Below are 18876 nucleotides of genomic sequence, written 5' to 3'. Positions count from 1 at the left end.
AGGCTACGTTCACATTCGCGTCTTTGGACGCAGCGTCGTCGCCGCAACGCACGACGGATGTGAAACGCACGCAAAAACGCATTGTTTTGTGACGCATGCGTCCATTTTTGGCTTGATTTTGGACGCAAAAAAATGCAACTTGCTGCGTCCTCTGCGCCCTGACGCTTGCGCCAAAAATGACGCATGCGTCACAAAACGCAAGACAACGCATGTCCATGCGCCCCCATGTTAACCCCTTCATGACCCAGCCTATTTTGACCTTAAAGACCTTGCCGTTTTTTGCAATTCTGACCAGTGTCCCTTTATGAGGTAATAACTCAGGAACGCTTCAATGGATCCTAGCGGTTCTGAGATTGTTTTTTCGTGACATATTGGGCTTCATGTTAGTGGTAAACTTAGGTCAATAAATTCTGTGTTTAATTGTGATAAAAACGGAAATTTGGCGAAAATTTTGAAAATTTCGCAATTTTCACATTTTGAAATTTTATTCTGTTAAACCAGAGAGTTATGTGACACAAAATAGTTAATAAATAACATTTCCCACACGTCTACTTTACATCAGCACAATTTTGGAAACAAAATTTTTTTTTGCTAGGAAGTTATAAGGGTTAAAATTTGACCAGCGATTTCTCATTTTTACAACGAAATTTACAAAACCATTATTTTTAGGGACCACCTCACATTTGAAGTCAGTTTGAGGGGTCTATATGGCTGAAAATACCCAAAAGTGACACCATTCTAAAAACTGCACCCCTCAAGGTGCACAAAACCACATTCAAGAAGTTTATTAACCCTTCAGGTGCTTTACAGCAGCAGAAGCAACATGGAAGGAAAAAATTAACATTTAACTTTTTAGTCACAAAAATGATTTTTCAGCAACAATTTTTTTATTTTCCCAATGGTAAAAGGAGAAACTGAACAACGAAAGTTGTTGTCCAATTTGTCCTGAGTACGCTGATACCTCATATGTGGGGGTAAACCACTGTTTGGGCGCACGGCAGGGCTTGGAAGGGAAGGAGCGCCATTTGACTTTTTGAATGAAAAATTGGCTGCACTCTTTAGCGGACACCATGTCACGTTTGGAGAGCCCCCGTGTGCCTAAAAATTGGAGCTCCCCCACAAGTGACCCCATTTTGGAAACTAGACGCCCCAAGGAACTTATCTAGATGCATAGTGAGCCCTTTAAACCCCCAGGTGCTTCACAAATTGATCTGTAAAAATGAAAAAGTACTTTTTTTTCACAAAAAAATTATTTTCGCCTCAATTTTTTCATTTTCAGATGGACAACAGGATAAAATGGATCCTAAAATTTGTTGGGCAATTTCTCCTGAGTACACTGATACCTCACATGTGGGGGTAAACCACTGTTTGGGCACATGGTAAGGCTCGGAGGGGAAGGAGCGCCATTTGACTTTTTGAATGAAAAATTATCTCCATCGTTAGCGGACACCATGTCGCGTTTGGAGAGACCCTGTGTGCCTAAACATTGGAGCTCCCCCACAAGTGACCCCATTTTGGAAACTGGACCCCCCAAGGAACTTATCTAGATGCCTAGTGAGCACTTTAAACCCTCAGGTGCTTCACAAATTGATCCGTAAAAATGAAAAAGTACTTTTTTTTCACAAAAAATTTCTTTTCACCTCAATTTTTTTATTTTCACATGGGCAATAGGATAAAATGGATCCTAAAAATTGTTGAGCAATTTCTCCCGAGTACGCCGATACCTCATATGTGGGGGTAAACCACTGTTTGGGCACACGGCAGGGCTCGGAAGGGAAGGCGCGCCTTTTGACTTTTTGAATGGAAAATTAGCTCCAATTGTTAGCGGACACCATGTCGCATTTGGAGAGCCCCTGTGTGCCTATGCATTGAAGCTCCCCCACAAGTGACCCCATTTTGGAAACTAGACCCCCCAAGGAACTTATCTAGATGCATACTGAGCACTTTGAACCCCCAGGTGCTTCACAGAAGTTTATAATGCAGAGCCATGAAAATAAAAAATAATTTTTCTTTTCTCAAAAATGATTTTTTAGCCTGGAATTTCCTATTTTGCCAATGGTAATAGGAGAAATTGGACCACAAATGTTGTTGTCCAGTTTGTCCTGAGTACGAAGATACCCCATATGTGGGGGTAAACCACTGTTTGGGCGCATGGCAGGGCTCAGAAGGGAAGGCACGCCATTTGGCTTTTTAAATGGAAATTTAGCTTCAATCATTAGCGGACACCATGTCGCGTTTGGAGAGCCCCTATGTGCCTAAACATTGGAGATCCCCCACAAATGACCCCATTTTGGATACTAGACCCCCAAAGGAACTAATCTAGATGTGTGGTGAGCACTTTGAACCCTCAAGTGCTTCACAGAAGTTTATAACGCAGAGCCATGAAAATAAAATAAAAAATTTCTTTTCTCAAAAATGATTTTTTAGCCCGCAATTTTTTATTTTCCCAAGGGTAACAGGAGAAATTTGACCCCAAAAGTTGTTGTCCAGTTTCTCCTGAGTACGCTGATACCCCATATGTGGGGGTAAACCACTGTTTAGGCACATGCTGGGGCTCGGAAGTGAAGTAGTGACGTTTTGAAATGCAGACTTTGATGGAATGCTCTGCGGGCGTCACGTTGCGTTTGCAGAGCCCCTGATGTGGCTAAACAGTAGAAACCCCCCACAAGTGTCCCCATTTTGGAAACTAGACACCCAAAGGAACTTATCTAGATATGTGGTGAGCACTTTGAACCCCCAAGTGCTTCACAGAAGTTCATAACACAGAGCAGTGAAAATAATAAATACGTTTTCTTTCCTCAAAAATAATTATTTAGCCCAGAATTTTTTAATTTTCCCAAGGGTAACAGGAGAAATTTGACCCCAATATTTGTTGTCCAGTTTCTCCTGAGTACGGTGATACCCCACATGTGGGGGTAAACTACTATTTGGGCACTTGCCGGGGCTCGGAAGTGAAGTAGTGACGTTTTGAAATACAGACTTTGATGGAATGCTCTACGGGCGTCACGTTGCGTTTGCAGAGCCCCTGATGTGACTAAACAGTAGAAACCCCCCACAAGTCACCCCATTTCGGAAACTAGACCCCGAAATGAAATTATCTAGATATGTGGTGAGCACTTTCAACCCCCAAGTGCTTCACAGAAGTTCATAACACAGAGCCGTGAAAATAATAAATACGTTTTCTCTCCTCAAAAATAATTTTTCAGCCCAGAATTTTTTATTTTCCCAAGGGTTACAGGAGAAATTGGACCACAAAAGTTGTTGTCCAGTTTCTCCTGAGTACGCCGATACCCCATGTGTGGGGGTAAACCACTGTTTGGGCGCACGTCGGGGCTCAGAAGGTAAGTAGTGACTTTTGAAATGCAGACTTTGATGGAATTGTCTGCGGACGTCACGTTGCGTTTGCAGAGCCCCTGGTGTGCCTAAACAGTAGAAACCCCCCACAAGTGACCCCATTTTGGAAACTAGACCCCCAAGGAACTTATCTAGATATGTGCTGAGCACTTTGAACCCCCAAGTGCTTCACAGACGTTTACAACGCAGAGCCGTGAAAATAAAAAATCATTTTTCTTTCCTCAAAAATTATGTTTTAGCAAGCAATTTTTTATTTTCTCAAGGGTAACAGGAGAAATTGGACCCCAGTAATTGTTGCGCAGTTTGTCCTGAGTATGCTGGTACCCCATATGTGGGGGTAAACCACTGTTTGGGCACACGTCGGGGCTCGGAAGTGAGGGAGCACCATTTGACTTTTTGAATACAAGATTGGCTGGAATCAATGGTGGCGCCATGTTGCGTTTGGAGACCCCCTGATGTGCCTAAACAGTGGAAACCCCTCAATTCTAACTCCAACACACCGCTAAACCTTATCCCAACTGTAGCCGTAACCCTAATCACAACCCTAACCCCAACACACCCCTAAGGCTATGTGCCAACGTTGCGGATTCGTATGAGATTTTTCAGCACCATTTTTGAAAAATGCGCGGGTAAAAGGCACTGCGTTTTACCTGTGGATTTACCGCGGATTGCCAGTGTTTTTTGTGCGGATTTCACCTGTGGATTCCTATTGAGGAACAGGTGTAAAACGCTGCGGAATCCGCACAAAGAATTGACATGCTGCGGAAAATACAACACAGCGTTTCCGCGCGGTATTTTCCGCACCATGGGCACAGCGGATTTGGTTTTCCATATGTTTACATGGTACTGTAAACCTGATGAAACACTGCTGCGAATCCGCAGCGGCCATTCCGCTGTGAATCCTCAGCCACCGTGTGCACATAGCCTAATTCTAAAGGTATGTGCACACGCTGCGGAAAACGCTGCGGATCCGCAGCAGTTTCCCATGAGTTTACAGTTCAATGTAAACCTATGGGAAACAAAAATCGCTGTACACACGCTGCAGAAAAACAGCACGGAAACGCAGCGGTTTACATTCCGCAGCATGTCACTTCTTTCTGCGGATTCCGCAGCGGTTTTACAACTGCTCCAATAGAAAATCGCAGTTGTAAAACCGCAGTGAAATGCGCAGAAAAACCGCGGTAAATCCACAGCGGTTTAGCACTGCGGATTTATCAAATCCTCTGCGGAAAAATCCGCAGAGGACCAGAATACGTGTGCACATACCGAAACCCTAACCCTACCCCTAACCCTACCCCTAACCCTAACCCTACCCCTAGTTCTAACTCCAACCTTAGTGAAAAAAAAAAAAATTCTTTATTTTTTTTATTGTCCCTACCTATGGGGGTGACAAAGGGGGGGGGGGGGGTCATTTACTATTTTTTTATTTTGATCACTGAGATAGGTTATATCTCAGTGATCAAAATTCACTCTGGAACGAATCTGCCGGCCGGCAGATTCGGCGGGCGCACTGCACATGCGCCCGCCATTTTGGAAGATGGCGGCGCCCAGGAAAGAAGACGGACACCGGCAGGCTCCGGTAAGTATAAGGGGGGGAGAGATCAGGGCACGGGGGGGCGTCGGAGCACGGGGGGGGGGGGGCGTCGGAGCACGGGGTGGGGGGCGTCGGAGCACGGATGAGGATCGGTTTGAGTGCGGGTGGATTGGAGCACGGGGTGGGGGATCGCTGTGCAGGGGGGGGTGATCGGAGCACGGGGGGGATCGCTGTGCGGGGGGGGGGTGATCGGAGTGCGGGGGAGTTGACTGGAGCACGGGGGGAGCGGACAGGAGGACGGGGGAGCGGAGCACAGGACGGAGGGGAGCGCTGCACAGATCGGGGGGCTGGGGGGGCGATCGGTGGGGTGGGGTGGGGGCACATTAGTATTTCCAGCCATGGCCGATGATATTGCAGCATCGGCCATGGCTGGATTGTAATATTTCACCAGTTTTTTAGGTGAAATATTACAAATCGCTCTGATTGGCAGTTTCACTTTCAACAGCCAATCAGAGCGATCGTAGCCACGGGGGGCTAAACTACCACTCCCCCTGTCCCTGCAGATCGGGTGAAATGGGAGTTAACCCTTTCACCCGATCTGCAGGGACGCGATCTTTCTGTGACACAGCATATGCGTCACAGGTCGGATTGGCACTGACTTTCATGACGCATACGCTGTGTCACAGGTCGGGAAGGGGTTAAATATAGAAGCGCATGACGCATGCGTCGCCGAACTTGCGCCCGACGCAACGCAAATGTGAACGTAGCCATACAAGTACAACGGAATGGAAAAAAGAGAGGAAGGCCCTAATGGTCAGGAGTCGGGGATGGGACACCTCCTGACACAAACCTGTGCCTTTCCTGAAGCTCCCCCAGCGCCCTATGCGCCCTAAAAGAAACTGCTAGCAAAATACTGCCATTAACTTGCAGGTCCAAAGGAAAAAAAATTTCAGCTGACCCAGAGCTGCCACAAATCCCTTAAGTATTCATATTACTATATATATTACTATATCACACTGAGGAGAAGGACGGCCATATTACTATATATATTACTATATATATTACTATATCACACTGAGAAGGGCGGCCATATTACTATATATATATTACTATATCACACCGAGGAGAAGGGCGGCCATATTACTATATATATTACTATATATATTACTATATCACACTGAGAAGGGCGGCCATATTACTATATATATATTACTATATCACACCGAGGAGAAGGGCGGCCATATTACTATATATATTACTATATATAACTATATCACACTGAGAAGGGCGGCCATATTACTATATATATATTACTATATCACACCGAGGAGAAGGGCGGCCATATTACTATATATATATTACTATATCACACTGAGGAGAAGGACGGCCATATTACTATATATATATATTACTATATCACACTGAGGAGAAGAGTGGCCATATTACTATATATATATTACTATATCACACTGAGGAGAAGGGCGGCCATATTACTATATATATTACTATATCACACTGAGGAGAAGGGCGGCCATATTACTATATATATTACTATATCACACTGAGGAGAAGGACGGCCATATTACTATATATATTACTATATATATTACTATATCACACTGAGAAGGGCGGCCATATTACTATATATATATTACTATATCACACCGAGGAGAAGGGCGGCCATATTACTATATATATTACTATATATATTACTATATCACACTGAGAAGGGCGGCCATATTACTATATATATATTACTATATCACACCGAGGAGAAGGGCGGCCATATTACTATATATATATTACTATATCACACCGAGGAGAAGGGCGGCCATATTACTATATATATTACTATATATAACTATATCACACTGAGAAGGGCGGCCATATTACTATATATATATTACTATATCACACCGAGGAGAAGGGCGGCCATATTACTATATATATATATTACTATATCACACTGAGGAGAAGGACGGCCATATTACTATATATATATATTACTATATCACACTGAGGAGAAGAGTGGCCATATTACTATATATATATTACTATATCACACTGAGGAGAAGGGTGGCCATATTACTATATATATTACTATATCACACTGAGGAGAAGGGCGGCCATATTACTATATATATTACTATATCACACTGAGGAGAAGGACGGCCATATTACTATATATATTACTATATATATTACTATATCACACTGAGAAGGGCGGCCATATTACTATATATATATTACTATATCACACCGAGGAGAAGGGCGGCCATATTACTATATATATTACTATATCACACTGAGGAGAAGGACGGCCATATTGCTATATATATTACTATATCACACTGAGGAGAAGAGTGGCCATATTACTATATATATATTACTATATCACACTGAGGAGAAGGGCGGCCATATTACTATATATATTACTATATCACACTGAGGAGAAGGGCGGCCATATTACTATATATATTACTATATCACACTGAGGAGAAGGACGGCCATATTGCTATATATATTACTATATCACACTGAGGAGAAGGGCGGTCATATTACTATATATATATTACTATATCACACTGAGGAGAAGGGCGGTCATATTACTATATATATATTACTATATCACACTGAGAAGAAGGGCGGTCATATTACTATATATATATTACTATATCACACTGAGGAGAAGGGCGGTCATATTACTATATATATATTACTATATCACACTGAGGAGAAGGGCGGCCATATTACTATATATATTACTATATCACACTGAGGAGAAGGGCGGCCATATTACTATATATATTACTATATCACACTGAGGAGAAGGGCGGCCATATTACTATATATATATTACTATATCACACTGAGGAGAAGGGCGGCCATATTACTATATATATATTACTATATCACACTGAGGAGAAGGGCGGCCATATTACTATATATATTACTATATCACACTGAGGAGAAGGGCGGCCATATTACTATATATATTACTATATCACACTGAGGAGAAGGGCGGCCATATTACTATATATATATTACTATATCACACTGAGGAGAAGGGCAGCCATATTACTATATATATTACTATATCACACTGAGGAGAAGGACGGCCATATTACTGTATATATTACTATATCACACTCAGGAGAAGGGCGGCCATATTACTATATATATTACTATACCACACTGAGGAGAAGGGCAGCCATATTACTATATATATTACTATATCACCACTGAGGAGAAGGGCGGCCATATTACTATATATATATTACTATATCACACTGAGGAGAAGGGCGGCCATATTACTATATATATTACTATATCACACTGAGGAGAACAGCGGCCATATTACTATATATATATTACTATATCACACTGAGGAGAAGGGCGGCCATATTACTATATATATTACTATACCACACTGAGGAGAAGGTTGGCCATATTACTATATATATATTACTATATCACACTGAGGAGAAGGGCGGCCATATTACTATATATATTACTATATCACACTGAGGAGAAGGGCAGCCATATTACTATATATATATTACTATATCACACTGAGGAGAAGGGCGGCCATATTACTGTATATATATTACTATATCACACTGAGGAGAAGGGCGGCCATATTACTATATATATATTACTATATCACACTGAGGAGAAGGGCGGCCATATTACTGTATATATATTACTATATCACACTGAGGAGAAGGGCGGCCATATTACTATATATATTACTATATCACACTGAGGAGAAGGGCGGCCATATTACTATATATATTACTATATCACACTGAGGAGAAGGGCGGCCATATAACTATATATATATATATTACTATATCACACTGAGGAGAAGGGCGGCCATATTACTATATATATTACTATATCACACTGAGGAGAAGGGCGGCCATATTACTATATATATATTACTATATCACAGTGAGCAGAAGGGCGGCCATATTACTATATATATTACTATATCACACTGAGGAGAAGGGCGGCCATATTACTATATATATTACTATATCACACTGAGGAGAAGAGCGGCCATATTACTATATATATATATTACTACATCACACTGAGGAGAATGGCGGCCATATTACTGTATATATTACTATATCACACTGAGGAGAAGGGCTGCCATATTACTATAGATATTACTACATCACACTGAGGAGAATGGCGGCCATATTACTATATATATTACTATATCACACTGAGGAGAAGGGCTGCCATATTACTATATATATTACTATATCACACTGAGGAGAAGGGCGGCCATATTACTATATATATATTACTATATCACACTGAGGAGAAGGGCTGCCATATTACTATATATATTACTATATCACACTGAGGAGAAGGGCGGCCATATTACTATATATATATTACTATATCACACTGAGGAGAAGGGCTGCCATATTACTATATATATTACTATATCACACTGAGGAGAAGGACGGCCATATTACTATATATATATTACTGTATCACACTGAGGAGAAGGGCGGTCATATTACTATATATATTACTATATCACACTGAGGAGAAGGGCGGCCATATTACTATATATATTACTATATCACACTGAGGAGAAGGGCGGCCATATTACTATATATATATATTACTATATCACACTGAGGAGAAGGACGGCCATATTACTATATATATATTACTATATCACACTGAGGAGAAGGGCGGCCATATTACTATATATATATTACTATATCACACTGAGGAGAAGGGCTGCCATATTACTATATATATATTACTATATCACACTGAGGAGAAGGGCGGCCATATTACTATATATATATTACTGTATCACACTGAGGAGAAGGGCGGCCATATTATTATATATATATTACTATATCACACTGAGGAGAAGGGCGGCCATATTACTATATATATATTATTATATCACACTGAGGAGAAGGACGGCCATATTACTATATATACATTACTGTATCACACTGAGGAGAAGGGCGGCCATATTACTATATATATATTACTGTATCACACTGAGGAGAAGGGCAGCCATATTACTATATATATTACTATATCACACTGAGGAGAAGGACGGCCATATTACTATATATATATTACTGTATCACACTGAGGAGAAGGGCAGCCATATTACTATATATATTACTATATCACACTGAGGAGAAGGGCGGCAATATTACTATATATATTACTATATCACACTGAGGAGAAGGGCGGCCATATTACTATATATATTACTATATCACACTGAGGAGAAGGGCGGCCATATTACTCTATATATTACTATATCACACTGAGGAGAAGGGCGGCAATATTACTATATATATTACTATATCATCACTGAGGAGAAGGGCGGCCATATTACTATATATATTACTATATCACACTGAGGAGAAGGGCGGCCATATTACTATATATATTACTATATCACACTGAAGAGAAGGGCGGCCATATTACTATATATATTACTATATCACAGGTAGGAGAAGAGCGGCCATATTACTATATATATTACTATATCACACTGAGGAGAAGGGCGGTCATATTACTATATATATTACTATATCACACTGAGGAGAAGGGCGGTCATATTACTATATATATTACTATATCACACTGAGGAGAATGGCGGCCATATTACTATATATATATTACTATATCACACTGAGGAGAAGGGCGGCCATATTACTATATATATTACTATATCACACTGAGGAGAAGGGCGGACATATTACTATATATATATTACTATATCACACTGAGGAGAAGGGCAGCCATATTACTATATATATTACTATATCACACTGAGGAGAAGGGCGGCCATATTACTATATATATATTACTATATCACACTGAGGAGAAGGGCGGCCATATTACTATATATATATTACTATATCACACTGAGGAGAAGGGCGGCCATATTACTATATATGTTACTATATCACACTGAGGAGAAGGGCGGCCATATTACTGTATATATATTACTATATCACACTGAGGAGAAGGGCAGCCATATTACTATATATATTACTATATCACATTGAGGAGAAGGGCGGCCATATTACTATATATATTACTATATCACACTGAGGAGAAGGGCAGCCATATTACTATATATATTACTATATCACACTGAGGAGAAGGGCGGCCATATTACTATATATATATTACTGTATCACACTGAGGAGAAGGGCAGCCATATTACTATATATATTACTATATCACACTGAGGAGAAGGACGGCCATATTACTTTATATATTACTATATCACACTGAGGAGAAGGGCGGCCATATTACTATATATATTACTATATCACACTGAGGAGAAGGGCGGTCATATTACTATATATATTACTATATCACACTGAGGAGAAGGGCGGTCATATTACTATATATATTACTATATCACACTGAGGAGAATGGCGGCCATATTACTATATATATATTACTATATCACACTGAGGAGAAGGGCGGCCATATTACTATATATATTACTATATCACACTGAGGAGAAGGGCGGACATATTACTATATATATATTACTATATCACACTGAGGAGAAGGGCAGCCATATTACTATATATATTACTATATCACACTGAGGAGAAGGGCGGCCATATTACTATATATATATTACTATATCACACTGAGGAGAAGGGCGGCCATATTACTATATATATATTACTATATCACACTGAGGAGAAGGGCGGCCATATTACTATATATGTTACTATATCACACTGAGGAGAAGGGCGGCCATATTACTGTATATATATTACTATATCACACTGAGGAGAAGGGCAGCCATATTACTATATATATTACTATATCACATTGAGGAGAAGGGCGGCCATATTACTATATATATTACTATATCACACTGAGGAGAAGGGCAGCCATATTACTATATATATTACTATATCACACTGAGGAGAAGGGCGGCCATATTACTATATATATATTACTGTATCACACTGAGGAGAAGGGCAGCCATATTACTATATATATTACTATATCACACTGAGGAGAAGGACGGCCATATTACTTTATATATTACTATATCACACTGAGGAGAAGGGCGGCCATATTACTATATATATTACTATATCACACTGAGGAGAAGGGCGGTCATATTACTGTATGTATTACTATATCACACTGAGGAGAAGGGCGGCCATATTACTATATATATATTACTATATCACACTGAGGAGAAGGGCGGCCATATTACTGTATATATTACTATATCACACTGAGGAGAAGGGTGGCCATATTACTATATATATATATTACTATATCACACTGAGGAGAAGGGCGGCCATATTACTATATATATATTACTATATCACACTGAGGAGAAGGGCGGCCATATTACTATATATATATTACTATATCACACTGAGGAGAAGGGCGGCCATATCACTATATATATATTACTATATCACACTGAGGAGAAGGGCGGCCATATTACTATATATATATTACTATATCACACTGAAGAGAAGGGCGGCCATATTACTGTATATATTACTATATCACACTGAGGAGAAGGGCGGCCATATTACTATATATATATATTACTATATCACACTGAGGAGAAGGGCGGCCATATTACTATATATATATTACTATATCACACTGAGGAGAAGGGCGGCCATATTACTATATATATTACTATATCACACTGAGGAGGAGGACGGCCATATTACTATATATATATATTACTATATCACACTGAGGAGAAGGGCGGCCATATTACTATATATATATTACTGTATCACACTGAGGAGAAGGGCGGCCATATTACTATATATATATATTACTATATCACACTGAGGAGAAGGACGGCCATATTACTGTATATATTACTATATCACACTGAGGAGAAGGGCGGCCATATTACTATATATATATTACTATATCACACTGAGGAGAAGGGCGGCCATATTACTATATATATTACTATATCACACTGAGGAGAAGGGCGGCCATATTACTATATGTATATATTACTATATCACACTGAGGAGAAGGGCGGACATATTACTATATATATTACTATATCACACTGAGGAGGAGGACGGCCATATTACTATATATATATATATTACTATATCACACTGAGGAGAAGGGCGGCCATATTACTATATATATATTACTGTATCACACTGAGGAGAAGGGCGGCCATATTACTATATATATATATATTACTATATCACACTGAGGAGAAGGACGGCCATATTACTGTATATATTACTATATCAGACTGAGGAGAAGGGCGGCCATATTACTGTATATATTACTATATCACACTGAGGAGAAGGGCGGCCATATTACTATATATATATTACTATATCACACTGAGGAGAAGGGCGGCCATATTACTGTATATATTACTATATCACACTGAGGAGAAGGGCGGCCATATTACTATATATATATTACTATATCACACTGAGGAGAAGGGCGGCCATATTACTATATATATATTACTATATCACACTGAGGAGAAGGGAGGCCATATTACTATATATATTACTATATCACACTGAGAAGAAGGGCGGCCATATTACTATATATATTACTGTATCACACTGAGGAGAAGAGCGGCCATATTACTATATCACACTGAGGAGAAGGGCGGCCATATTACTATATATATATATTACTATATCACACTGAGGAGAAGGGCGGCCATATTACTATATATATATTACTATATCAGACTGAGGAGAAGGGCGGCCATATTACTGTATATATTACTATATCACACTGAGGAGAAGGGCGGCCATATTACTATATATATATTACTATATCACACTGAGGAGAAGGGCGGCCATATTACTGTATATATTACTATATCACACTGAGGAGAAGGGCGGCCATATTACTATATATATATTACTATATCACACTGAGGAGAAGGGCGGCCATATTACTATATATATATTACTATATCACACTGAGGAGAAGGGAGGCCATATTACTATATATATTACTATATCACACTGAGAAGAAGGGCGGCCATATTACTATATATATTACTGTATCACACTGAGGAGAAGAGCGGCCATATTACTATATCACACTGAGGAGAAGGGCGGCCATATTACTATATATATATATTACTATATCACACTGAGGAGAAGGGCGGCCATATTACTATATATATATTACTATATCACACTGAGGAGAAGGGCGGCCATATTACTATATATATATTACTATATCACACTGAGGAGAAGGGCGGCCATTTTACTATATACATTATTGAGATCTGTGGAAATATTAGAAATGGATTTCGTATGTTGAATTTTGCTTCCTATCGCTGTAATAGATGGAAAGGAACAAATGATGGAAATTTCCCATTTTTCATTAGTCACCAATAATTCTGTAGAGATAAATTCTGCGGAGACAGATTCGCGCTGTGACTTGTTATATTTGGATTTATTCACCTTCTGGACTATCAGTAATACCACGATCATCAGAGATGTGTACAGCTGATAATTCTGCCCCCGGTGTAGTCCTTTCCCCACAGTATAAGCACACACAATGTTCGCTTAGGTTGACATGTTGCCGATTTGGGGCTGGATGGAAGTTGTGCTTGCTCTGAGGGCGGCTTATCTCAGTGGTTCTGCTGTTTGTTTCATCATGACATAGTGGTTGTAGCAATGCCTGAAGAACACAGACTAAATCCTTTTCTTTGCCACTTTAGGGAACTGCCTGCTGGACGCTCCCGGGACGTCTCTCATCCTTCCCCTAGAGCCTCCCGGGAGGTCAGCTCGCTACGACTTGGACAACCAGTGTCGTCAGGTGTTCGGGGAAGAGTTCTCTCATTGTGCTAACACCCGACAGGACGATGTCTGCTCTCAGCTGTGGTGCAAAGTGATGGATGAGACAGTGTGTCACACTAAGAACGGAAGCCTGCCCTGGGCCGATGGCACGCCGTGTGGGCAGCGGCACATCTGCTGGGACGGGGTATGCCAGGTGGAAGATGAGGTCCTTCCCCCTCAGGTAATGTTCTAACTCCACAACTTTAGCTGACTCTCATTAACAGTGGAGTCCATAAGGCCTCTCTGCCATCATGTCACTCATGCTCCAGAGTCTCCGCACAGTAGCTGTGTCATGGAAAACATTTTTATATAAATTAGTCCAGTGGAGTGGTTGAAAACCATATGGCAGCCATTATAGTTTGTACAGGAGCGATCACCCACCATGCACAGATTCCTGAAGGAAGAGCTGCAGTTAGAGATTCATGATGTCCTCCACATTGTTTATTAGTAGTGTTTGCTCTGACATATCTGGTAACTGTCCCGTATGTGCCTAGCGGTGCCAGGAGCCCAGAGACTTTTTTATGTGATGCATAGAGCTCACCAGATCCAACTTATATTGTGTCTTATGTTTTAGGTGCCTGTGGATGGGAACTGGGGCAGCTGGAACCCATGGGGGGAATGTTCCCGGAGCTGCGGGGGAGGTGTTTGTTTCGCCTATCGAGAGTGTAATGACCCCCAGCCCTACAATGGGGGGAAATACTGTCAAGGTCTGAGAGCCAAGTACGAGTCCTGCAGCACACAGGAGTGTCCCCCGGGAGGTAAGGACCACCAATGCCCCAGTCCAGACCCACCACAGCTTTACTGTCCCTATGAGAACAGGATTGAGCTGATCTGTGTTCTCTGCCGTCCAATGTCCCAAAATCTTCCAATTCTGATCTTTAGAGAAAAGTTTCCGGGATCTTCAGTGTGAAATGCACAATTTCAGGGATCATCATGGTAATCTCAAAGTGTGGCTCCCTAAATACTCTGGGGTCTCACCACGGGATAGATGCAAGCTCATGTGCCAAGAACGTGGAGGGAGCGAATTTAAAGTTTTCCAGACCAAGGTCAGTTCTCACTTGTTATGTATAATCTCAGAGAATTAAATGATAACAAGAAGTGTAAATGTCCAGAGCCTTGATTGATAATGTGTTCACATCTGGGGGTTTTGATACATAAAATCATAATTTCGGAGATCCCCTTCCATACAAATGCATGCTCCATTTGCACAAGCTTCCATGTATTCTCAAGAGGTAGGAGCAAGACATTCCATCTCTGGTGGCTGCTGATTTCCCTGGAGAACAAGAAATTAGGCATGTTAAAATCCAAAGCGACCAATTTTTCTTTCCCCAGCTATCTGCAGTGTCCATAGCACAGGGGTACCTTTAGTGATTGCTGGGGTCCGACTGCAGGGCTTTCCCACCGATCCCAAAGAGGTGTCAGCCAAGTGCCGTCTGAGTGGAGCGGAGGTTTGTGATCCGGCACAAACCCTCAAACTGCAGATGCCCACACCGCCTTTCCAGCGCAAAGTCTTCAGACACATGGCGAAACATGCAAGGTGCCAATAGTGTGTAACTGGGAGTGGATTTGGTACGATTCACGTCAGCTTTGTGTCCGGGGCCCACATCTGTCTTCTGCCCTCACATTATTCTTCTTTCTGTTAGTACCTGAGCAATGACTGCAGGCGATGTGTGATGAGGTGGGTACATTACCTCGCTCATATCTGGTCTTTGTTCCTCTAGGTCGTCGATGGCACCCTGTGTGGGCCGGATAGCCTCTCCGTGTGTGTGCAGGGTCAGTGCTTCAAAGCTGGATGTGATCACATATTAAACTCCACCAAGAAACTGGACAAATGTGGAGTCTGTGGAGGAGACGGCTCGAGCTGTCGGAAAATAACCGGATCGCTCAGCAAGTGCAAGTATGATGCTCAGTATTACTTCTGTGTGTCTGCACCGACTAACACCTGGATCCATAAATAATTACAACCTTTAAATAACAAAATCAAAGTCAAAAAAGTACAAAAATACCAAAACATATTTAATCCCGAATTTTCTTAATTACAAAAAACACAAAAACAGAAGAATAAAACACCTCATGAAACCCAAAAAAGAGACAGTGTGGTCAAAAGTGGAGTCGCATTGTGGCATTCAACACGTATTACAAATAATGGTACACATATCATGAAAAGTCAAACACAACGAACAAGGGAAGACAGGTCACCATACACAATAGCAATGAAATAAATACAGGAAAAATGATGCTTAGCTAAAAAATACAAATAACAGTTACGTAGTTGAGGCAGCTCAGCTGTCATAACTGCAGAATAAATGCCACCAAGGTGGCAAAGCAAGAGAGGGGTCACCAAGGCCACCTATTACATCATGATAGTAAATACCACGCTATGGCTGCTGTCTCATATTATTGTATGTCACGTATCACTTATATGTAATGATATTGTAATCCCAGATAAGAGAATATAGAGTAATGATGAAAGATTGAGTCGCCTATCAGCTAATGGTTTGGGTGTCCGCAGGTACGGATACACAGATGTTGTCACCATCCCGGCCGGAGCCACCGGTATAGACGTGAAGCAGCGCAGTCACCGAAGTGTCATCTATGATGGCATCTACTTAGCCATCAGGAGAGCAGATGGAAGCTATCTCCTTAATGGGGATTATGCCGTGTCTTCCATTGAACAAGATGTGCATTTAAGAGGATCTGTTCTCCTATATAGCGGCTCTAATACTACATTGGAGAGGATACAAAGCTTTCAACCCCTCCCGGAAGTGCTGACTATACAACTCCTACGAGTAATCGGAGAGGCCGTCCCTCCGAAAATCAAGTATACGTTCTATATTCCTAAGAGTATCCCATACAGCCAAAAGAGAGCCAAGGACAAATTATCCCATAATTTCCTCAGGCCATTCCTATCCTCTCAATGGGTCCTAGGAGACTGGTCTCAGTGCTCCAAGACTTGTGGTTCTGGATGGAAGAGGAGGACAGTGGAGTGTCTGGATGTAGACAGTGGGCCCTCAGATCAGTGTCCTCAAGAACTGAAGCCAGAGGACATTCGAGTTTGTGAGGACCTGCCATGCCCTATGTGGAGAGTAGGGAGCTGGTCACATTGTTCTCAGACCTGCGGGGAAGGAATAAGGACACAGAGGGTGTACTGTCTGGACTATATGGGAAAAGAGACAGAGGAAGGAACATGTGACTCACGAAAACGCCCTTCAGGGGCCATGGCGCCTTGTAAGTTGGAAGATTGCTGAGGACAGTGAGACTCGTGTCATACAGGCAGCCACAAACACGGGCCCCACATCTGTGGGGGGGACTCGACATCTTACTCGACCTCAAAGGATCTATGAGCCTTTGCTGGTTTCTCAATGTGATACGACTGGGTGATGACCGATCAGGTCTTGTTGGCAGCACTATATGACGAGAGCGGGAGATGAGCCTGCCCCATAGACACACGTTGTGCCCCACATAGCCTGGATCTCTACCTCACTAGGCGGCACACAGCTCATGGCCGGGCCCTCTTCATACACCAGGGAGGTAACAATCAGTGCTAGTGTGTGGAAAGCAGGTTGCATAATGATCTCCATGTTCTCTGCAGACCAGCGCGCTCTGGCGGGAACGTGTCTGTAAAGTGCGTTTCATCACCGTCAGGACTTGCATAACCAAGTTTTTATCTTGATAGGACACATCTGAGATGTGGAATGTTACCTGTCCAGAGATGCACATTTATACCCTCGTGTGAAGTGGACTAACAGCGTGATGATTAAACAGACGCTTCTCATTAAAGGGACACTGTCACCTGAATTTGGAGGGAACAATCTTCAGCCATGGAGGCGGGGTTTTGGGGTTTTTGATTCACCCTTTCCTTACACGCTGGCTGCATGCTGGCTGCAATATTGGATTGAAGTTCATTCTCTGTCCTCCATAGTACATGCCTGCACAATGCAATCTTCCCTTGCGCAGGCGTGTACCATGGAGGACAGAGCATGAACTTCAATCCAATATTGCAGCCAGCATGCAGCCAGCGGGTAAGGAAAGGGTGAATCAAAAACCCCAAAACCCCGCCTCCATGGCTGAAGATTGTTCCCTCCAAATTCAGGTGACAGTGTCCCTTTAATAGTAACGCCATATTTA

At 41.7% G+C, this 18876-nt stretch overlaps 1 protein-coding gene across 1 annotated transcript in view; it reads left to right on the top strand.

The window, feature by feature from the left end:
* LOC138652300 (A disintegrin and metalloproteinase with thrombospondin motifs 1-like) overlaps positions 1–18613 on the top strand; it is an 89075-nt gene extending 70462 nt beyond the window's left edge. The window contains exons 5-9 of the mRNA XM_069743089.1: positions 14631–14929; positions 15323–15506; positions 15631–15794; positions 16470–16645; positions 17261–18613. Of these exons, the coding sequence (XP_069599190.1) occupies positions 14631–14929; positions 15323–15506; positions 15631–15794; positions 16470–16645; positions 17261–17996 (1559 nt within the window). The 3' untranslated portion in view covers positions 17997–18613. The remainder of the gene's footprint in view (positions 1–14630; positions 14930–15322; positions 15507–15630; positions 15795–16469; positions 16646–17260) is intronic.
* The last annotated feature ends 263 nt before the right edge of the window (positions 18614–18876 follow it).

This window comes from Ranitomeya imitator, chromosome 10 (genome assembly GCF_032444005.1).
Source record: "Ranitomeya imitator isolate aRanImi1 chromosome 10, aRanImi1.pri, whole genome shotgun sequence".
Taxonomy (NCBI): domain Eukaryota; kingdom Metazoa; phylum Chordata; class Amphibia; order Anura; family Dendrobatidae; genus Ranitomeya; species Ranitomeya imitator.
Note: the sequence above shows the minus strand (reverse complement) of the source record. Positions and strands in the feature narration are given on the sequence as shown.